At 37.7% G+C, this 22,380-nt stretch overlaps 2 protein-coding genes and 2 long non-coding RNA genes across 5 annotated transcripts; 2 read left to right on the top strand and 2 right to left on the bottom strand.

The window, feature by feature from the left end:
• Window positions 1–1,606: 1,606 nt before the first annotated feature.
• On the bottom strand, window positions 1,607–3,005 carry LOC119066863. The gene is made up of 2 exons (XR_005085816.1): window positions 2,348–3,005; window positions 1,607–2,018 (listed from the first exon to the last, which is right to left on the bottom strand). It is a non-coding gene; the product is annotated as an uncharacterized LOC119066863 (long non-coding RNA).
• A 109-nt stretch (window positions 3,006–3,114) lies between these two features.
• Window positions 3,115–3,470, bottom strand: LOC119066864. Its single transcript, XR_005085817.1, has 2 exons — window positions 3,391–3,470; window positions 3,115–3,271 (listed from the first exon to the last, which is right to left on the bottom strand). It is a non-coding gene; the product is annotated as an uncharacterized LOC119066864 (long non-coding RNA).
• Window positions 3,471–4,196: 726 nt separating this feature from the next.
• LOC119066862 (serine protease HTRA2, mitochondrial) lies at window positions 4,197–6,091 on the top strand. The gene is made up of 7 exons (XM_037169534.1): window positions 4,197–4,665; window positions 4,892–5,010; window positions 5,067–5,294; window positions 5,348–5,422; window positions 5,478–5,570; window positions 5,634–5,817; window positions 5,878–6,091. The coding sequence occupies exons 1-7, from the start codon at window positions 4,325–4,327 to the stop codon at window positions 6,047–6,049; spliced, it is 1,212 nt and encodes a 403-aa protein (XP_037025429.1). The 5' UTR covers window positions 4,197–4,324; the 3' UTR covers window positions 6,050–6,091.
• Window positions 6,092–7,409: 1,318 nt separating this feature from the next.
• On the top strand, window positions 7,410–13,252 carry LOC119066865 (structural maintenance of chromosomes protein 5). Of its 2 annotated transcripts, XM_037169536.1 has the most exons (17): window positions 7,410–7,586; window positions 7,627–7,722; window positions 8,162–8,303; window positions 8,362–8,768; window positions 8,835–8,981; window positions 9,043–9,241; window positions 9,296–9,592; window positions 9,654–9,755; window positions 9,820–10,189; window positions 10,290–10,419; window positions 10,482–10,687; window positions 10,754–10,971; window positions 11,043–11,267; window positions 11,326–11,550; window positions 11,622–11,779; window positions 12,759–12,876; window positions 12,949–13,252. In XM_037169536.1, the coding sequence occupies exons 2-17, from the start codon at window positions 7,643–7,645 to the stop codon at window positions 13,054–13,056; spliced, it is 3,132 nt and encodes a 1,043-aa protein (XP_037025431.1). In that variant the 5' UTR covers window positions 7,410–7,586; window positions 7,627–7,642; the 3' UTR covers window positions 13,057–13,252. The 2 variants fall into 2 exon arrangements, with proteins under 2 accessions (XP_037025431.1, XP_037025430.1); XM_037169535.1 differs by having other exon boundaries at window positions 7,410–7,722.
• The last annotated feature ends 9,128 nt before the right edge of the window (window positions 13,253–22,380 follow it).

A 22,380-nucleotide genomic window follows, 5' to 3' on the forward strand; every position in this document is an offset into this window, starting at 1 on the left:
CTAGTATGTGATAGTAGATTACATACTTGTGCGGAAAATCGTTGTTTTGAAGAGTGTGGAGTTTGTATTCTGACAATGATAAAACAACGATTTTCGCACAATTATGTAAGTTATTTTACCTCTAAAGTGCGGCGAAAATGAATTTTTCTTTTGCGGGTCCTCTGCGAAAAATGAATTTTCGCAGCACGTAGGAGGTAAATATCCTTACGCATTTTCTAGTAAATTATTGTTTTGCCTCTGGTTTGTTCCGCAATTATCACACTCGCCAAACAACTTTACAAGCAGGTAAGTAACGTAATATACTATTGCTTCGAGCTATTTAACAGAAGTTGTAATATACGCGATGTTTCTACTGATAGTGATATGCTCACCGCGCTCACAGCCTTATGCCCAGTTTATATCTAGAGTACTCAAACTGGACAAGGTGTCTTCCAAATTTTGGTACTGCACAATAAAAAAAATGTTGAAAACATTTTCTTTCCAAATGGTACTCTATTTGGCAGGTGTCATTACGATCGCTTATGCTTTCAATTCAATAATGGTCATCATTAGACGTACATGATCAATAAAAAGTTACAAGGAGTTCAATCTGCAAATACTCTCTCTAGCAAACAAACTACAGAGATTTTTTTTTCGATTTTTTAAGAGAGTTTGATTGCTTGAGTTAGTTTTGGTTTTGAATTACATAGACGCTGATGTAGACGTCTATCATAGACGTCCCCTTTGAAATGCCGACATGACCTTAATGCTCAAATGCTGAAAACAAACGAGGCATTGAAAACGTGTTTTGGTCCTAGTTTTCATTGACAGATGCAGCAATCGCGATTTAGAATAGAAAAAGAGATGTGACGTTGTTTGAACCGAATTTCAACTCTTGGAGATTATAAATTTTTGAGTTACAAAAGGAAAGTAGACGATTGTAAGTGGTAAAATATAAATTATCCCAAATTTGGTACGATTATTTTACCATTGTTTTCCTTAATCTGAAAGCAACATATTTTCGACAGAATAATCAATACGGTCAGCTTTTTCTCATTAAAATGAATCAAAAACTTTGGACAAAGTCGTCCAAAGTTACGGTCTCTGTCCAAAGTTTTCAACTTGTTTTCATGAGAAGTAGCTGACCGTAACTTTGGACGACTCTGTCCAAAGTTTTCAACTTGTTTGTATGAGAAGTAGCTGACCGTAACTTTGGACGACTTTGTCCAAAGTTTTTAATTTATTTTCATACAAAGAAGCTGACCGTAACTTTGGACGACTCTGTCCAAAGTTTTCAACTTGTTTTTATGAGAAGTAGCTGACCGTAACTTTGGACGACTTTGTCCAAAGTTTTTAATTTATTTTGGACGACTCTGTCCAAAGTTTTCAACTTGTTTTCATGAGAAGTAGCTGACCGTAACTTTGGACGACTCTGTCCAAAGTTTTCAACTTGTTTTCATGAGAAGTAGCTGACCGTAACTTTGGACGACTTTGTCCAAAGTTTTTAATTTATTTTCATACAAAGAAGCTGACCGTAACTTTGAACAACTCTGTCCAAAGTTTTCAACTTGTTTTTATGAGAAGTAGCTGACCGTAACTTTGGACGACTCTGTCCAAAGTTTTCAACTTGTTTTCATGAGAAGTAGCTGACCGTAACTTTGGACGACTTTGTCCAAAGTTTTTGATTTATTTTAATGAGAAGAAGCTGACCGTAACTTTGGACGACTCTGTCCAAAGTTTTCAACTTATTTTCATGAGAAGTAGCTGACCGTAACTTTGGACGACTTTGTCCAAAGTTTTTAATTTATTTTCATATAAAGAAGCTGACCGTAACTTTGAACGACTCTGTCCAAAGTTTTCAACTTGTTTTTATGAGAAGTAGCTGACCGTAACTTTGGACGACTCTGTCCAAAGTTTTCAACTTGTTTTCATGAGAAGTAGCTGACCGTAACTTTGGACGACTTTGTCCAAAGTTTTTGATTCATTTTAATGAGAAGAAGCTGACCGTAACTTTGGACGACTCTGTCCAAAGTTTTCAACTTGTTTTCATGAGAAGTAGCTGACCGTAACTTTGGACGACTCTGTCCAAAGTTTTCAACTTGTTTTCATGAGAAGTAGCTGACCGTAACTTTGGACGACTTTGTCCAAAGTTTTTAATTTATTTTCATACAAAGAAGCTGACCGTAACTTTGGACGACTCTGTCCAAAGTTTTCAACTTGTTTTTATGAGAAGTAGCTGACCGTAACTTTGGACGACTTTGTCCAAAGTTTTTAATTTATTTTGGACGACTCTGTCCAAAGTTTTCAACTTGTTTTCATGAGAAGTAGCTGACCGTAACTTTGGACGACTCTGTCCAAAGTTTTCAACTTGTTTTCATGAGAAGTAGCTGACCGTAACTTTGGACGACTTTGTCCAAAGTTTTTAATTTATTTTCATACAAAGAAGCTGACCGTAACTTTGAACAACTCTGTCCAAAGTTTTCAACTTGTTTTTATGAGAAGTAGCTGACCGTAACTTTGGACGACTCTGTCCAAAGTTTTCAACTTGTTTTCATGAGAAGTAGCTGACCGTAACTTTGGACGACTTTGTCCAAAGTTTTTGATTTATTTTAATGAGAAGAAGCTGACCGTAACTTTGGACGACTCTGTCCAAAGTTTTCAACTTGTTTTCATGAGAAGTAGCTGACCGTAACTTTGGACGACTTTGTCCAAAGTTTTTAATTTATTTTCATATAAAGAAGCTGACCGTAACTTTGAACGACTCTGTCCAAAGTTTTCAACTTGTTTTTATGAGAAGTAGCTGACCGTAACTTTGGACGACTCTGTCCAAAGTTTTCAACTTGTTTTCATGAGAAGTAGCTGACCGTAACTTTGGACGACTTTGTCCAAAGTTTTTGATTCATTTTAATGAGAAGAAGCTGACCGTAACTTTGGACGACTCTGTCCAAAGTTTTCAACTTGTTTTCATGAGAAGTATCTGACCGTAACTTTGGACGACTCTGTCCAAAGTTTTCAACTTGTTTGTATGAGAAGTAGCTGACCGTAACTTTGGACGACTTTGTCCAAAGTTTTTAATATATTTTCATACAAAGAAGCTGACCGTAACTTTGGACGACTCTGTCCAAAGTTTTCAACTTGTTTTTATGAGAAGTAGCTGACCGTAACTTTGGACGACTCTGTCCAAAGTTTTCAACTTGTTTTCATGAGAAGTAGCTGACCGTAACTTTGGACGACTTTGTCCAAAGTTTTTAATTTATTTTCATAAGAAGAAGCTGACCGTAACTTTGGACGACTTTGTCCAAAGTTTTCAACTTGTTTTTATGAGAAGTAGCTGATCGTAACTTTGAACAACTTTGTCCAAAGTTTTTAATTTATTTTCATACAAAGAAGCTGACCTTAACTTTGGACGACTTTGTCCAAAGTTTTTATTTACTTTCATGAGAATCACCGCAACTTTGGACGATTTTTTCCGAAATATATTTCAAACATAAAATCATAACCACTTCATTATTTCACTTCATTTGTGCATAAGGTTTGAAGAAAAATTCAACACATTTGGTTTGTGCCCAAACTTTGGACATTGGACCAAATTAATCGACGTGAATTTCCTCTGCTTTACTAAGGTGCATCAAATGATATCTCGATTCATTTCCTTTATTTCTAGCAATTTCTAATTTATGATATTGAATTTTAGTAATTATCTTATGACACGAGTTCGATGACTGGTAGCTCGTGCTTCTAATTTACAGTACTGATGGCAATCGCATCCGAAGTACTTAGAAAATGCGTGAAAAGCCAGTGGCGCTCTGGATATGTGATATTACATTAATAACTGCGTCTTTAAGGCAAATATTAATAGAATAACCGTTTACGAATAGCACGAGATGTTCTTACGTATCATTTGTGTTAATTAAAAATGTTTATAGGAGGACACAAGAATGCTAAATCGCCAATAGAAATAGAAAATTGAAGAGTCGGAAATGTAAAGATTCCAATAGATAAAAACAAAATCGAATAATAGCACAGTCTTCGTTAAAATCACTTGGCTGCGTTCTCCATACTCCATTGATATTGTAAACAGATTGTGGTTTATCTATCGCCCGTCAGAGGACAGGTACAGCTTTAATGTAAATGTGCTTTAGATAAAGCTTTTGATATCTAAAACATCATGCAGATTGAACAAAAAGAAATACTTACGTACGTACTTTTGTAGAGTACTCATTTCATCGGCGCTTTGTTCTAAACAGCTGATCTACGGTATTTTTGACACTCGTTGACACCACAGTATTTTTGTTTTATTTTCATTGGCGATCGGGGTAAAAATTAGTTTCATCATCACTTAAAAATGACTTCTAACTTCTTTAACCGCTGTTCGGTGCTTCGGAATTATCTGTTTAAAAATGGTCCTCAGTCGATTGAAAATCGTTTAAATTTTCGTACTTATTACTACGAATGGAATAACCGTAAATTTTTGTTTCCTGTCATCGCAATTACCGGTCTAATTTACTGTGCCGAGTATAAGAAGAAGTATTGGCAGCTATTACCAGCTGTTTCAGCGGCTCGACCAACCTTTGAAAAAGGAAATCGAGAGAAATTCAATTTTATTGCCAACGTTGTGAAGCACGTTGCACCCGCTGTTGTCTACATTGAAATCAAAGACTTACGGATGAAAGATTATGTTACGCGGTGTGGCTCAGATCTAAAGAACCAACGCACTCCAAAAACAGGGAATGGGACCTATTTTATAGCCTGTCATTTGGTCCTTAACAACCTGAATTTACATGCGAATTTTGGACTACTGCCTCTTGGAAGCTTCTTATTTAAATTCAGTTCTTTTGCCTGTTCTTGGAGTGCATTGGTAGAACCGACTTCAAATACGGTGCTTTTCAATTGATTGTTCTTGATTTCGCAGGCAACCTCTGACAGCCTCAAATGGTTCCGGATTTATTGTTGATTCTGATGGTTTAATTCTTACGAATGCACACGTAGTCATTAATAAACCTCATACTCAAGTTCACGTTAAGCTGCAAGGCAAAAAGATTTGGTTGATGGTTCCGTTTAACTTTCACTAACGAAACACTTTTCAGATGGTCGAACCTTTATCGGAACCGTGCAGGATGCAGACCCACAATCGGATTTAGCGACTGTAAAAATCAACTGCAATAATTTGCCAGTAATGGCACTCGGCGAATCGTCGAGTGTGAGGTCCGGTGAGTGGGTGGTGGCAATGGGAAGTCCGATGTCACTCAGCGACAGTGTCACCGCTGGAGTGATTAGTTCTACCTTTCGACCGTCAAGAGAATTAGGCTTAAGAGGTTCGACTTAACAAACAGACGAGCAGGATCGCTTTTACAATTTAACTTTGCAGGCAAGGACATAAATTACTTGCAGACCGATGCAGCAATCACATTCGGCAATAGTGGTGGACCTTTAGTTAACTTAGGTAGTCTCTTTGCCATTAACTATTCGCGTTGAATTACATTACGTTTAACTCTCAGATGGAGAAGCTATTGGAATCAACAGCATGAAAGTGACGGCAGGAATAAGCTTTGCCATACCCATTGATTATGCTAAAGAATTTTTAAAACGAGGTATGCAGCACAGCCCGCACCAGTTTTGACCCAGCTTGAACAAATATTTCTAACTCTTTAAAGGAACTGAAACACGATCGAAAGGTCTATCGACAATGCCTTCGGTCAAACGTTACATGGGAATAACAATGCTGACGCTGACTGACGATATTTTGAGGGAATTACGACAGAGAAGTAGCACTGTTCCGGACGATATAAAACGCGGCGTACTTGTGTGGAAAGTCATAATCGGATCGCCAGCAAACATGTATGTTAAAACCACAACAAATGTAATCTTCTCCTGACAAGAAGAAATTCTCTTCCTCAGCGGTGGGCTATATCCAGGCGACATAATCACTCACATCAATGGTAAAGCTGTGTCCAGTTCGGGAAATATTTACGAAGCTTTAGGTGAAAAAGGATCAAATCTAACTATGACAATAGTTCGTGGTAATGCGCGGATGCAATTGGTTATAACACCTGAAGATTATGATTCATAAAATGGACAATAAAATTTGGAAGAAGAAATTTTACAAGCAAAATTCCCGTCTTTGTCCATTCAATACACACCCTTCGCAATCCGGTTTTTTCCGGCATCGTCTAATTAACGCGAGACTTTCGAGTCATAAAAATGTATTTACTCTCATGACAGAGTAAAACGTGCCTGGTTTGACTCTGCCGTGATTTCTCTGCAATAGATGGTCGGTAGCAAAAAATGGTGTTATAAGAGGCTAAAGTAATGTGCGAATAATTCAATTTGTTACTACCTGCCTCATGCAAAAGTCGACCATAACATAGCAATTTGCCCCCTGCGAAAATGTTTCATTGCGTGTTCATGAGCGCGTTGTGGTTATTTTCTCACCTCAATAGGCCATGAATTTAATTGCGATTGGTCCAATGGCAATAGAACTCTTCTCATTTGAACTGTCACTATGTTTATGTTATCGAAAATGGTGTGACGAATCGATGTTTTCGTTGTCCTCAACAAACGCACTCCAAGACGAGGCACGAGAACAGAATTTGATTAAGAGGCCTCCACGACGCAGTAGTCCAAAATTCTAATATAAATTAAGTTTTTTTATGTTGGTGTAGGCCACAGCGTTACGGACGTTCCATACAAAATAAGAGGCCAAATGACCGGTAAAAAAATCTGTTCTTGTGCCTATTGGAGTGCGTTGGTTCTGACAGAAATAGGAAATTCCAACTCGTGCGAAATTACGGCCCTCGCTTCGCTCTGGCGGCAAACATCGCTCGTATTGGAATTTCCTATTTTCGCCCCTCGGTAAACAAATAACTATTCCTTTTCCTATGTCGACAGGTAGAAAGCCAGAACACATTGGATGCTGCTACTTACGTCTTCGGAAACAGCTTTGTGATGTACGCAACCTCGCTCGTGTGTCTTTGAGCAGCTTGCTTCGGCAACAGTTTTTCGACAAGTGTAATTGTTTACCTCGCCTACGGCTCGGAAGCTTGTCGACAATACAGCCACTGAAGGTTGCAGTGTCCAATGTAACCTACTATTGTATGTCAGATTTGTCTCCAATCACCTTTCCGTTCAGTCTTTTTCTTGACTTGAAGAACCAAACAGACTTCAAGTCTCTGTCTCACTCACATCTGATAACACTCGAAATGTTGTTTCTATTCAACTATGGTTATAACACTGATACCATTATCACCTTGTATCATGTATCTTGTAACAAACCGCCTTCTTCATCACTCAAATTCATATCACCCAACGTTTTTGAATCTTCGCTCCACTCAAACTCGATTAATTTAGTACATACTCAATGGCTTAGTACCATTAGCACTTTGATACCATTGACTAAATAATATGTATCGTACCGGTATGACTATACATTTCGCAACATTCAAATGAAAACAAAACATTGAAAGAATCCAAAGAGGTTGGACGTACAAACGTAAAATCTCCAATCTTTGGGCGAATATAATAATTTTTGATGCTGACGATGCTGACCGAATCGCATGCATAAGTGAATTGAAACTGTATTTTTGTGTGTGTTTATGTTGTTTCTTTGCAAGCGATGCAAGAACACAACATCGAATAATTTTTATCCATATAACCTCCAAATAAAATGAATTCGCTAACAAACGGTCATCACAGTGAAGAATGGTACAGAGGCAAAATACACTCCGTCGAAGTCACGAATTTTGTGTAAGTGTGAAAGAACTGATCATAACTGTGTCAACGATTAATCAAGGTCGTACAAATCGATGTTCGATTTTTGATTCCGTTTTGTGATGCATTCAACATAAATGGCGGGAACATAATTGTAGATTACATGAAAACTTTTGTATTGTGCAACCGGTTGATTCCAAAATTTCGCTTTCAAATAAAAGAATTTTTATTAGACGATAGCTGTTATATTGAATATATTGAATATGCAGCCTGTAACATCGCAGTGCTTTGCCTGTAATAAAGGTTATGTGAAACCTACATTCAACGTACCGACTCTCTTACGCACAGCATTGCTCCTAGTATTAATGCTGAATTGACAAGTGTTAAATTTGGAAGCTTTAGTTATAAAAGAAGCTACCATGCAAGTCTATGCCTCAAGTAATCAGACATTACATTGTTTAAAACTTCGTTTCAGCACCTACGACCATGTTTTGTACTATCCTGGACAATACCTCAACATCATAGTCGGACCCAATGGAACAGGGAAATCAACATTGGTGGCCGCGATAGTTTTGGGCATGGGCGGCACTCCGAAAGTTCTATCCCGATCTCAAAATGTATGCTTCCACTCCACATCCGATCACATCCGTTGCTAATTCTGTCGTGCAATTTCAGATCGAGGACTACGTAAAGAACGGGAAACAAACCGCCACAATTGAAATCGTACTGCTAAGGGATTCAAAACGCAAATCGAAATTCAAGCGAGTGTTCAATATCAACGGCCAGAATAAGTACTACGTCGATGGAACGGAATGTACGAATAAGAAGTACCTGGAATCCGTCGCTCAGTTCAACATTCAAATAACCAATTTGTGTCAGTTTCTGCCACAAGACAGAGTACAGGATTTCGCAAAAATGAATCCGCAAGAGTTACTCCACAATACACAGGCATCGGTGTGTTCGCCGGAATGCAGTGAAATGTTTGAGAAGCTCAAAGATTTACGTAGCCAGCAGAAAGGTGATGGGAGTGCTTTGATCGCTCAGATCAATAAGCTGAACGAACACGAAGGGAAAATTGCTGGGTAAGCTTGTTGAAACGAAATGTCGGTTATCTCTTGGGTGATGTGATTTCCATTGAATCCTTACAGTATGAAAGAGCAGGTCGACAATATCAATTTGAAGACCAATTTGTCGGACCAATTGGATATTTGTAACAAGAAAAAGGCCTGGATGGAATTTGAGGAACTCTTTATCAAATTCAAGGAAATCGAAGTTGATCTGAAGAAGGGAAACGAGTAAGTTGTGACTTTTCAATCCGCTTGTCCAGGTTAACACCCGGGGTTACCTGCATTTCAGCAACAAGAAACGTGTTGAAGACGAACTGGCTCCACTCACCCAACAGGCGAGTCAGATAAACCGATTGAAGCAAGTGCATCAGACGAATATCAAATCGGAGGCTGACAAAGCATCGAAATTTTCGACTGAGTTGAATAAATTGGACGAAAAATCTTGTAAATGTGAGGAGGCGATAGTGAAGGCTGAAGGCGATTTAAAGGTACTTGCGACACTGCCTTCTGTACGAGAAATTAATTAAAAATTTTCTTTTCAGTTCGCTAAGCAGTCACACGGCGAAAGTAAAAAGGAATTGGAAGCGGCATTGGTCAAGCAGCGAGCCTTACTCGAAGACGTCAAACGCTCTGTGACAATTGCTGGAAGCGAACAAGACCGGAAAACTCAACTGGAGGAGATTAAGAAAGGGCGGGGCGTTCATGTTGAGAAAATTCACGTACTGAGCGAAGCAAATCGTAAAGCCGTTCACAAGTTGAATGAGGAGATCAATCCACGCTTGCGGTCAATCGACAATAAAATCAAACAAATGGAGAACAGTAAAAATGTCAAACTGGAGGTTTGTGGGCTCGGTGGTATAAAATTGAGACGAAAGTTTATTTATTGCTCGTTCGTTGTAGTTGCTGCGGTCGCAATTCCATGACGTTTATGAAGCAGTTATTTGGCTGCGTCAAAATCAAAGCCAATTCAGAGGAAAGATTTACGAGCCGATGATCTTAGAGGTAACAAATTTCCATCCGATTTTAGTAAATCGACTCCAGTCACCAGTTCCAACCCATATTTCAGCTAAATGTGAGAGAGGGCTATGCCAAATACTTCGAAAATGTGATATCCATACGAGATCTGACTGCATTTTTATGCGAAAATCAGGATGACATGGAAAAGCTGTTCAAATGTCTAAGAACGGACCAGAAACTGCAAGTTAATATCGTTTCCGTCAAACCTGTACGCGCACTCGAATTCTCATCGCCGTCAATATCAGAAATCAGTCGATACGGCTTCAATTGCTTCCTACTCGAATTGGTTGATGGTCCAATTGCAGTTATCAACCATCTGTGCAAGATGAATAAAATTCACAACATTCCACTCGGAACCGATCAAACGCTATCGATGAACACTGAAAATATTTCGTCGAAGTATCCGCTGTATTTCACACGTAAGTCTACGAATGGTTGAATAGATGATTCCGTTGCGCAATCATTTTTGTATTCAGACAGTTCGACTGTGAGCTAATTCGATTTCTCTTTCACCAACAGCGAACCATCGTTTCAGCGCTACACGATCGAGATACTCAAACGAAATATCGTGTGAGTCCAGGGAGATCACTGGTCACAATCTTCTCTCTCTCAACATCGACCTGGGTTTGCTGGAAAATCTCAAGTTGCAGTAAGTTAAATCGGATATTCATGCAACGAATGTTTTGAAGTGAAATGACAATTGATTTACAGACGGGACGAGGTGATCCGGCAATCTGACAGATATCGCAACGAACAGGGGAAAATCGAAGTTGACATCAAAGACCACGAAGTGAAAATCAACGATTTAGATCAACGAAAAGCCCAAATCGACAAGAATTTTTACAACATTGACATGTACCGCCGCAATTTGCAGCGGCATATGAAGCTCGTTGAAAATTTGCAAAACAATATCGTCGGTACGTGTTAACCTGTCCTTAAAATCTTAGCGAACGTTGTACCAACAATCGTTCAATTACTTTCAGATCTTGACAAGGAAAATGAGAAGTTCGTTAAGACGTGTGCAGAAACCATTCAAACACTAACGACGATACAGAAACAGAAAACGGAAACTGTGGAAAAATTGAAAGGTGCAGCAATTTCTGCCGAGTGCCACCGTAAGAAGCAACGAATCTTTCTCAGATCCACTGCTGAATTGGAAAATCGAATACAGGAGGCACAGGAGAAGTTGACTCAAGCAATTGTATGCGACACCAATCAGATAAATCAGCGTCGCGATTTTCGGTTCGATTAATTTGAAAATTTCCCTTTCAGCGTTTTGTCAACCACATAAAGACCGCACTAGAAGCTGCCAAAGAGAAGTGCAAAAGGCAACAGGCCTTAGCCAGTCAGTTGACGGACAACAAGAAACCGAGCGACGCTCGTAACTTTCCATACAAAAAACAGTTCGATGAACTACCCGATACCATGGACGAATTGGTAGATCATATGAACGAAATTCAAGGACAAATGGAATGTGTTCGGAACTATAATCCGGAGGTTGGTGCTTTCCTTACGGTGCATTGGCATTTCATTCGCAAATCAATTGAAATTGTAGGTTATCACCGAGTATGAGAACCTTCTGAGTGAGGTGGAGCGGTTAAAGGGCGAAATCGAAGCGGTCCGATTGAATCACAGCAATTTGGATGCACAAATGGATTCCGTGTTCAAGAAATGGAGCGACCTAATTCTGAAGGTTGTGACGGAAATTAATCAAAATTTTTCGAATTTCATGGAAATGATGGGGTTTGCCGGCGAAGTGCAGTTGATTTGCCCGAATGAGGTTGGATTGTGAAAATGAATTTTAGGAAATAAGAACACGGATTAATGCGAAACGAAATTTGCTGTTGACAGAGAGACTACGCTGACTATGGAATCGCCATTCGGGTGAAATATCGCAACGATGAACAGCTTCAAGGCTTGGATAGATTCGTACAATCGGGTGGTGAAAGAGCCGTGGCTATTGCTGCGTATACGCTGGCGTTGCAACATATGTCCCATGTACCATTTCGGTAGGTATTGCGTTTCTAATATATCTCGAAATCGGGTTCAATTCAGGTCAAAAATGAACGCTTCAGGTCTTTGAAGATGCTGAAGGTAAAATGTCCAGATAAATCGTTCAGGCTGGGTTTGTTAGCTAAGATTTGACAGTTTTCCGTTCGAGATGCTAGTTTTCACTGGATTTACAGGATTCAGAGGATGAAACCGAAGCTAATGAACCAATCAAAATTTGTGTAAACTGTGACCTCTCTGTACCTTTAAGTTTTACATATCTGAACCTGAAGCAATTAAGTTTTTCTTATCCCTCAATACCTCATGATAGAGTGGTAACACTGGATACGCAGAAATATGTGTCTAAGTGAGCTATATCGGGTGAAACCTTGTGTGTATGTCAACCGTCTCATATTGGAAAAGAAATTCTAAGTTCAAGTTGCCACAAAATTAATTGAAGGCCTCAATGTGTTAGGAAGAATGCCATTCCAAATTGAAGATGAATTGTTGAACATTTTTGAAGTTTGAGCTTGCTTTTCGATACAGATTTTATCTTTAAATTGCACTCGTTTAGAGAAGGATCTGGAAATTACGTTTGGGAAATGCGTTTTTAGCCGCGCTCTTACCTTTGCGGATATATTAGTAACTGTTTCCCTAATCCAAATCGGAAATGATAGAGACTGGACTTCTACCTGGATTTACCTGAAACCTGATTGACCTGAAACATAATTAAATGAATTTTGACCTGCCCTGAAACGACATGAAACCTCATTTCGAATTTAACTTCCGACCTGTCAGTTCAGATTGCGGCTCGACCTGAAATTTATGAATAATTTTGGAAGAAAGTTTCAGGTCAATCCGAAACCTGACCTGAAAGGTTTGAGATGTTCAGGTTGTTTCAAAGCAATTTTTTTAAACCACGGTCGACTTCGGTCGACCTTTGCTGAGCAATGACAAATTTACCAATCATGTCAACACTAATCTCGATTCTTTTGACAGATGTGTCGATGAAATCAATCAAGGAATGGATCCAACAAACGAACGCAGAATATTCGACATGTTGGTGAAAGAAGCATCGCAACCGGGCAAATCACAATTTTTCTTCGTCACGCCAAAGGTTTGTTTTCTTTGTCTAGGCTTTACGTTTTACTTAAAAGCCGATTTTTAAATCATTTTCCCCCCAATTCAGCTGCTGATGAATTTGTCATACAACGCGTACATGACTGTGTCAATCGTGTTCAACGGTCGTTTCGTGGAAAATGCATCCATTTTCCAAACATTGGACCAACCAAATTAGTTAAATGCACAAAGAGAGAGAGAGAGAGAGAGAGAGGAAATTCCTATGTGCCTCGCATTTGTTATATGTAAATTTATCGTTTTGTCTTTCGAAATGGATTTTCTGACTTTAAAAACAAAATTGAGTTGTTTTTACCATCTTTAATATGAGCAGACGTATGCATCAAGATCGTCAATAAAAGTACTTTCGTGAACAACTGTGGGTATAATTCCTAGAATAGCATAAGATACAAAATTGTCTAAGAAAACATTTTGCCTTTTCGATATTTTACGACTCAACGAGGCTTTTTCGAGCCATTTAGAAGTTGGAAATTAATTTGTATCCCACGGGCATGCAGAAATTAGTTGTCATTTTCACCACGGCGATTTTGAACGGTAAGCTAAAAATTTCCAAAACTTATTGATCTGAGCTCAAAGGGTGTCGGGGAATCTCGCACACGCGATCATAGTATGCGTCCTTTTACGACATGTAACGAAAAGTCATGACTGTGCGAGATTCACCACTTAGAGGTGAATCTCGCACACCATGAATTTGTGTGGTGTGCGAGATTACCCTACCCCGCTCAAAGTTATTTCCTTGACTGAAAGTGTTCACTACTATGATTGAAAATACATGGAATGTATGACCAAAAACCTTAAATACAGAAAATGTTTGTCAAACTTTGTTCATTCCTTACCACGATAACTTCAGTAATTCTAAACGGATTTCCAAAAACTTTTTTTTAATCGACGAGGAATTAAATTCTTCAGGTTAAGTTCGAAGATGGGCTATGAAGAACCGATGATCTTAGAGATATTCCAAAAATAATTTTTGTCTCGTCGCTTGTTGCCACGATAATTCGAGTAGTTTTCGACGGATTTCCATTTTTTTTTTTAATCGACGAGGAATTCAATCCTTTAGGTTAAGTTCGAAGATGCACTATAACAGACGGGTGATCTTAGAGATATTCTCAAAAGAATTTTTGTCTTGTCGCTTGATTCCACGATAACTCGAGTAATTCCTAACGGATTTCCAAAAACTTCTTTTATGCGAAGGGGAATTAAATTCCTGAGGTTAATTTTGAGGACGAACGATTGATCTTAGAGATATTCCCAAAAGAATTTTTGTCGCGTCGCTTGATAGCACGATAGGTTGAGTAATCCTCAACAGATTTAAAAAAAAAATATTATTTGACTAAGAATGAAATTCGTGAGGGTAACCAGACCATCATCTGTCTATATAGTCTACTTATCATACGGAGTAATTACTCGGGCTAAGTTCGTTAATCGAAATACTGGAGTAAAAATCTGCGATTTATTCAGGAAAAAACTTGCTGTCTATGCTAGAAAAACAAACTAACGAGTGTGAACTTTGCGGCCAGAGCGAAGCGAGGGCCATAATCACGCGAGTTGCATACCTTATTCATAAGCAAATAGGGCAAATTTCTGTAGAACATCGAAAATATTTGACGTTTCATTTGAAACATTCAGCTACGCTGATTCGACAACTTTGTCGAACGAAAATGTTCCCTTAGAATTATTTGCTAAAAAAGTCTTATAATCTAGAAAATTTCAACGAGTGCGAACTTTGCGGGCAGAGGGCTGTATTCACACGAGTTTAAATTTATTCAGAAGTTTAGCAAGAAATACGTCCTCATTAAAGCGTCTTTTAGCAGGCGATACAGTAATATCGAAGCATCTTTTGTTTGAAAATGTAGAAATAAGCAAGGTTCAGAACCTTGAAAATAAGCTCCCTTTGTTTATTCTGAAATTTGATTTTCAATAAAATAAAAGGAGCGAACAATTTATGACAAAACAAGACAAAGAGCTACTTTCAATCTATAATATTTTTGTAACAATTACAAAAATCTATTGAGAAAATATCAGTCAAGGGACCTGACCCACCCATAAGGTGAGCCTAGTATTTAAGAGATCAATATTTCATGGACAAAAAATTCTAACTTTTCGGATTTCGAGGAGGAGGTTTCTTAAAAACCTTACAATCAGTTGTAAAAGAAATATAGATGAGATGACTTCTCCTCGCGAGATTTACTCTTTCCATAAAATGTGAAAATGTGAATGTTCTGAACTATGGAATTCATCAAAAAGTATGAATTTGCTTAACAAAGTTGTCCTCCGCAGGAGAGCAGGACAAGTAGGACGAATTTCCAAAAAGTAAGACAAAGTAGAAAATTAGGACACTGTGAGAGCGCTGGTTGTATTTTTAGGCTGCTTGCTTGCTATTTTGAGACTACATTCCAGATGTTCTCTATCGCTTATTTTTCTCGTTACTGATTTTACTAAAATTGTGTAGTAATTGTGTACTGTGTAGGTTCATGCATCCAAAGAACTTAGCCTGTCACAGACGGCAAACACATTAACAGCTTTAATATACAAACTATTATATTTCATTTGATCGAAGATTTTCAGAGATTGATCTCAGAAATCTTTTACTTTATTTGTTTTGAACCTGCTTTATCCTATGTAAGACCTCATTAGTTAGAGCTTGTTGTTTATTCTTGCTGTCGTTGTAGATAACAGATGACAGCCGTCTGTAACAGGTTAAACAACTGATTTCTATGGTATGATAGCCCCCTTTTTTGTCACGATTCGATGGTACGATGCGATTCATCAACGGACTAAAAATGCACGTTAGGACTACCCGACAACAAACCAAACACAACGTCTAGAATTTGCACTAACACAGGTTCATTTCCTCTCTTCTTATCCTTAAATTCCACGTTAAGTGAACATGGAATGAGATGATTATAATCGGGGCAGGTACGCTGACAAAAAGAAAGAAGTTTGAAAATTCTCAACACTCACGAATTTTGTGATATTTCTGTTGTTTTACGTTACCTCATAGATTGTTCTTATAAGTCCTTTCCATAAGAATGTCTCCCCAGATTATATTCATCGTTAATTTGATACGAAAGCTTTTACAGCTTCGAGTAAGTCAATCAAGTCCTAAGACAATTTGACCGTGAGTGTTTTTATGGTCAAGCTTTCCTAGCTGCCGCTCGTATTTTTACAAAAGCTAAATTTTGCTACATCTCGCCTTCCTAAAAGATTTGCAAAATGTTGTATGGCATGTACAATGTATACTAATATTGTGATTCCGGCTCTAAATTATTTCGATAAGCGTTCAATCCTTCTGTAATACGATTTAAGCAGCATGTTCCCATATCAACAGACTCGTCTCACTCTAGCTTTGTATTGTATTACATCTCATGTGTAGCGTGCCATAAACAAAACAAAAATCGAGATTTCCATCCTTAACTATAACAAGCACAGAGACCACTGATTTACGATTTAGGTTTATGTATCGTAAATATAACTTTTTCTGCACAGCGCAATAATTCACATTTTTATTGTAATATCGACACTGTGAATATGCTTTTTTGTGACTTCCGCGGAGAAGAAGCAATTTCATTTGCTAGAGTTTATTTGCTCTGGGAACAGTTTCATCTAAACAACACATATACGTGGTTGCACATTATATAGATTTGTATCTACTTGTACCATATCGTAAGCTCGTATGTCAAAGTAGAGTGAAAGGTTTCGCATTGAATGTTTTTATGCTTCAAATGATTCCATTTTTTTCAATTTTATTTTTTGTTTAAATTGAAATATGTGAGCATAAATTCAAGCTTGATATCCTATTTTTGGACATTTGCAATATTTATTACGATTTTCAATATTTATCGGTGTCATAATGTATATCCGACAGGTGTAGTCTTTCCACTGAAAATAAAAACCGTTTGAAGCTTTTAAAATTGTGATTTCATTTGCATCTGCAAATCAGTTTAATCAGTTTGGTTTAATTATCATTAATGAAGATCTGGACGCTACTTCACATTTAGTTTTTCCTACGTTAGATTAAATCTGGTAGAACTGGAATCATTTTGAATGAAATGATCACACAATCACACAATATCCTTAGGTTGGTTGAAATACAATGAGATTAAGATTATAATTGGTCGTTCGATGTACACTCGCGGAATTTTGTGTGTGTTTTTATATGGAGAAATCCGAAACTCAAGTAAAACACAGAAAATGTGTCGGTTTTCGAAATTCTGTGTGTGTATTTCGTATGTGGGGTCACATTGTTAGACCATTTAAAAGTATTCGATCATTGTGTGTATTTAGAGTAAATTTCCAAGAGGGCTCAAAAAATCGGAATGGTCCCGGATTTTCACGGAAGATGGCGTATCGGAAAGCTCGAAGGAAAGCTTGAAAAAAAATGCATGCTGAAATCACACAATAATTGAATACTTTTGAATAGAAGTAGGTAAGCCAAGCGGCAGACCAATCAAAAGAGTTGCAATGAGTTGAATGAGTTACACGCTTAAAAAGAGAGTTTCACTCACAGTAAAAAGGGTTGCAAATTAGTTACGCGAGAGACGAAAAAAAGATTGCAGGTTGTACGGAAAAATAGTATTTTCATGCTTCGGTGCCGAAAATGAGGGAGTTTTGAGATTTTTCTCGGGTTTTCGGATCCTTACATGAAAATTTTTTTGAGTATCTGTTTTGGACGATTAATTTTCGCATGTACAACTCGCAAAATTTCCTAACATCAATCGTCCAAAACAGATACACAAATAACTATTTATGTCTTTCAAGAAATTAGCAGAACTGACGCTCTCTAGCCTGCCTTAAAAATAAAAAGAATGACTTCTGTAAGTTATATAAAAAATGCCAGTGAAGCACATCAGACAACGTAGCTGTTGATTTTTATTAAGATATATATTACATTTGATTGATTTCCACTTACCAACAAAGTACTCCGTGTGACCGGTGGGGGTTGAACAAAACTTAAATAGAGTCGCCACATCACCTCTGAATTTTCTTCATGTTCTCATTAAGGAACTCGAGTACTAAAAAGAACCACTTAATGTTCTCGAATCCATCCAGCCGTTTCGGAGAACCGGCACTCATGCCTCATGGCCGTACAGGTCCGACGAGTCAATTTGAATACAGATTGTTATCGCAACAGATAGAGAGACTAATTCTACGCTAATGAAATAATGAAATGGCTTCCCTCGACAACCTGACCACGTAGTTACAGCCAGCTAAGGTCGAAAATTCGATATTTTTAAATGAATAAAGCAAGGGCCCTCTCAATAGAACAAACTGACAAATTAAAATGAAAAATCATATATTTGAATGTGTGTGTGACAGCTCCGTGTACAGACAGTACACGGTACTCTACATGTCAAAAATAAAGGGACTCATAATGTCAAAAGCAAAGCAAAGTTGACGTTTTCGTGTTAGTGGTATGTGTGATATAATTTTTCAATGAATTTCGGTCATAATTCCTCTAGGTAGTCTACCTCTATGGAATAAAGTTTGAAACCCTTTGAACGGCGATATTGGTAGAGGATTCCATGCTGAGAATTGATTTTACAAAATTTGTCTGAATTGTACAATATTTGAAAAAGTTTATTTTCATCATAATCGGCGAAACTTGAACTTGTAATACACAGGTATACCAGGGCCTATTTTATGGAAATTAAATTACCAAAAATTCTCAAATTTTTCCATCACTTTTCGTCATTTCATCTAAAATCACAACAGATTGCATCGTAATGTTGTTTTTACTGCCTTTTTAGTTGTTTTTCATGTCTTTGAGCTTAACTGATTACTTCGGAATGAGATCTAACAGAAATTTTTTTTTGGAAATTTTAAGAATTTGTGTGAAATTTTGGAAATTTTTGGAAATTAAATTCCTTAAAATAGGCCCTGAGGTATACCCTTCTTGCACCAAAACAATAATGCCTGATCAGCCTGCAGTCTTCCTTTCACATTTTTGAAAGAAGAGTCGCATACGAAAAGAATTGCAAATGAGGTGCACTGAAAACGAGTTGCATACGAAAAAAAGAGTTGCATCGGAGTTGCACGCTGAAAAAAGAGTTGCAAATCGAGTGGTTTGCCCCTTGACGTAAGCTAACAATAACATTTTTTGCAAAGCCAACTCTCCTCCTGTACGAAAAAACAACACATGAAAAAATCTTCAAAATACATGGAGCGTATCCTCCCAACCCTAAATGTGTACATACTATGTGAATGACCCTAAAATATAAAATCGACAACTTTTTACAAGAGACAAGTGTATCAAGGTATGAGCAATCCTTAAATCATTAGATATACTGAAAACTACTTCCGTCAGCTACTTCCGTAATTTCCGGACAAGATATTAATATTAGTAGAAGAAAACCGATAAAATGTTGCAACTTGTTCAATACTATAACTGGTGTTTAACTGTTGAAGCACGTTCGGCCATATTTAAGTAAATTTTTCGAGAAAGAAAAAATGGAAATGGATTTTTTTATCACAAACAATCTGCATGAGCCTGCACTTACCGTTATGAATTCTTATGGAACAGCCTCATAAATAAAGTAAACTCCACTGAACGTAAAATGTTTATCCAAGTTTATTGTATTGCTTAAAAAGAAGAAAATAATCACTTGATTATACGATGACCGGAAAAATGGAAAGCTCTAATGTAAGTAACTCCATTCCAAAAACGTTTTCATGAACAGAATGCCTTCTTCACATACAATAAGCTCAAACATAAGTTTAAAAAATCCGTATCGGCTAGACCGATCTTTGTCGAGATATCGATCTAAAGTGTTCATGCCACCTGAATATGTGAGTCAAATACAATCGAATACACTTTTTTCTACGATTATATTTTTCGGGTTCGGGGCTTATTGCTTTTTTCCATTCTGCAATCTACCTTAATCGTTTCGTTGGAGGAATATTTATTTTATTGATTTGAAAGGAATGGGTCGGCTAAAAAAAATCGTTTTATAGACACAAGACACACACACACCACACACGTTGGTAAAATGCTGTTGCCATTATCAAGTTTCGTCTTTTAGAACATAAAATTTGATTGATACTGTGATTGCAAATTGCTAGATAATAATTTCATGATTGTTGTATAGCAAATAACAATTTCGAAAATTACAATTACGTGTAATCGTAAACTAAATTGTTATGCGTTCCACATATTGAATCGAAATTGAATTTATACCATCCATACCACACCACCAAGATATAAAATGAGGTGCGGACAGAATATTGGCCGAATAGACTGAGTGGCGACAAAATTGATTATTTTTAGTCGAACAACACAAAAGTTAATAATTTTGCTTTAGTACTCACCCGCACTGGCCCGCGCTTTGTTCCTTGGCTAAATACCCCTGATCGGGCTTACATCCAGTAGTCGATAATAAAGGCTATCAATATATGGGTAATTCCACCTAATTCGAAATATTTTCACCAAATGAAAACCGATTTCGGTAAGCTTTTTTTTCCTTGAAAGCTGTTCACCAGCCGCGTCGTTTAAGCTCCATATTAGGTCGGTGGCCGAAAATCTCGGGGAGATACCACCATTTATGCTTGTTTTTAGCAAATTTTTGAAAATTCTAGTTTATTTCACTAAACCTGAACCGATTTCACTAAACTTTCTTTTTGCTGGAAGCTATTGACAAGACGCGTTATTTGACACCATTATGACGCCATAGGCATAACGTCTCGGGGACCAAAAAGTATTTGTTTGTATTCGACATCTCAATAAATCTCAAATGATTGCACCAAATGACACGAAATTAAATTTTTAGAAGATTTTTGGTTCATTCTGCTTCGAAATAAGGTGAAATCACCTCGACCCAAACGTTGCCAAAATTACATTTTTTCATATAAAAACTGAAGATCGGTGTCATTCGAAAGCTACAGCATATGACTTCACTAGAAAAATAACTTTGACTCGATCAGGTTAGTTGAGTGAGTGAAGTAGGTGAAATCAGCTTCCCAGTGGTGATAAGTGTCATCCTCTAATTTTGACTCGTCGAGGTTATCTCGAAAAATTTTGTAACCATTTTTAGCCCCGTACGAAGTACTGGGGGCTTATAAGATTAATATGCCGTTTGTAACACGTCGAATTGGAAGCAGACAGTAAGGGCAAAGCATTTGGCTATGTTCATAGATGACGAATCAGCAATAAAAAAAATGTCCGTCCGTCCGTCCGTCCGTGACCCCTCTAGCTTGAGTAAATCACAACCTTTTTTCAAAATTCTTTTTTTTCCCGACTGGTATCGACAAAAGTAAGGTCAAGTTCGAAAATGGGCATGGTAGGGTCGGCCCCTCCAGAGCTAGGGCCCTATAGGTGTTTTTCAGTCTTTGAACGATATTTACCGAAATACGCACGCAATAGCTGCTTGTGATATATCAAATGAAAGGTATTGACGAGTTGAACAAAGTTGCTGAACATTGTTTTTGGGTAAGATGCAACGTGGGCTTGTTGGGAGGGCTCAAAGGTCGTTACTCGGCCCTAAGTGTTTTTTGCACATGAATCGAGTAAATCTCATCCGATTTTGCTAGATTTAGTTTTTTATGGAAGATAATTGAATACCGAAAAGAACGTGGCGGAAAAAGTTTCAAATTTGGGCCCTTGGACTAAGGCCGCTACTCGGTCCTAAGTGTTTTTTGCACATAAATCGAATAAATCTCATCCAATTTTGCTAGTTTTTGTTTCATTTGAGAGATAATTGAATGCCGAATAGAATGATGGCAAAAAAAGTTTCAAATTTGGGCCCTTGCACTAAGGCCGCTACTCGGCCCTAAATGTGTTTTTTGCACATAAATCGAGTAAATCTCATCCGATTTTGCTAGTTTTTGTTTCATTTGAGAGATAATTGAATACCCAATGGAAAGTTGGCAAAAAAAGTTTCAAATTTGGGTCCTTGGACTAAGGCCGCTACTCGGCCCTAAGTGTTTTTTGCACATAAATTGAGTAAATCTCAACCGATTTTGCTAGTTTTTGTTTCATTTGAGAGGTAATTGAATACCCAATGGAAAGTTGGCAAAAAATTTTGGGTTTCTAAAATAATGTCGTAAATTGTTGGTTTTATTTGAAAGGTACTTCGTACGGGCTTTCGTAATTGCGCTATGCGCAATTTAAAAAATGAACAGTTTCAGTAAATTTGACAATGCCCAACTTGACTTGCATTTTGGTAACAGACGCATTAGAGGGTTGTAGACGTATTAGGGTTCCGGGCTTATTAGGGCTACGGACGTATTATGGTTGCGGACGAAATAGGATTACGGGTTGTACGGGGCTAAGTCGCAGCAAACGCTCCGACTGTTCTGATGCCTTGTTTTAAACGATTTTGAGCGAAAGCAACATTTTCTGTGGGGCAACAACAACCAATTTCGAAAAAAAAAAATTCTGGCTATTAATGACCACCGAAAAATATCACTTTTATAGACATATCTCCCACACATATTGGGCTTAAACTGCGCGTCTTGACCATAGCTTTCAAAGGAAAAAAAAAGTTTA

Source organism: Bradysia coprophila, chromosome IV (genome assembly GCF_014529535.1).
Source record: "Bradysia coprophila strain Holo2 chromosome IV, BU_Bcop_v1, whole genome shotgun sequence".
In the NCBI taxonomy this organism is placed as follows: Eukaryota; Metazoa; Arthropoda; class Insecta; order Diptera; family Sciaridae; genus Bradysia; species Bradysia coprophila.

Bases quoted from the DNA above. Each gene is read 5' to 3' on its own strand.
- LOC119066862 (XM_037169534.1), top strand. From the start codon at position 4,325: ATGACTTCTAACTTCTTTAACCGCTGTTCGGTGCTTCGGAATTATCTG. The intron at 4,666-4,891 runs GTGTGGCTCAGA...TTGATTTCGCAG, and splicing joins ATGAAAGATTATGTTACGCG to GCAACCTCTGACAGCCTCAA. The intron at 5,818-5,877 runs GTATGTTAAAAC...TCTCTTCCTCAG, and splicing joins ATCGGATCGCCAGCAAACAT to CGGTGGGCTATATCCAGGCG.
- LOC119066865 (XM_037169535.1), top strand. From the start codon at position 7,643: ATGAATTCGCTAACAAACGGTCATCACAGTGAAGAATGGTACAGAGGC. The intron at 9,242-9,295 runs GTACTTGCGACA...TTTTCTTTTCAG, and splicing joins AGGCTGAAGGCGATTTAAAG to TTCGCTAAGCAGTCACACGG. The intron at 10,190-10,289 runs GTAAGTCTACGA...TTTCACCAACAG, and splicing joins GTATCCGCTGTATTTCACAC to CGAACCATCGTTTCAGCGCT.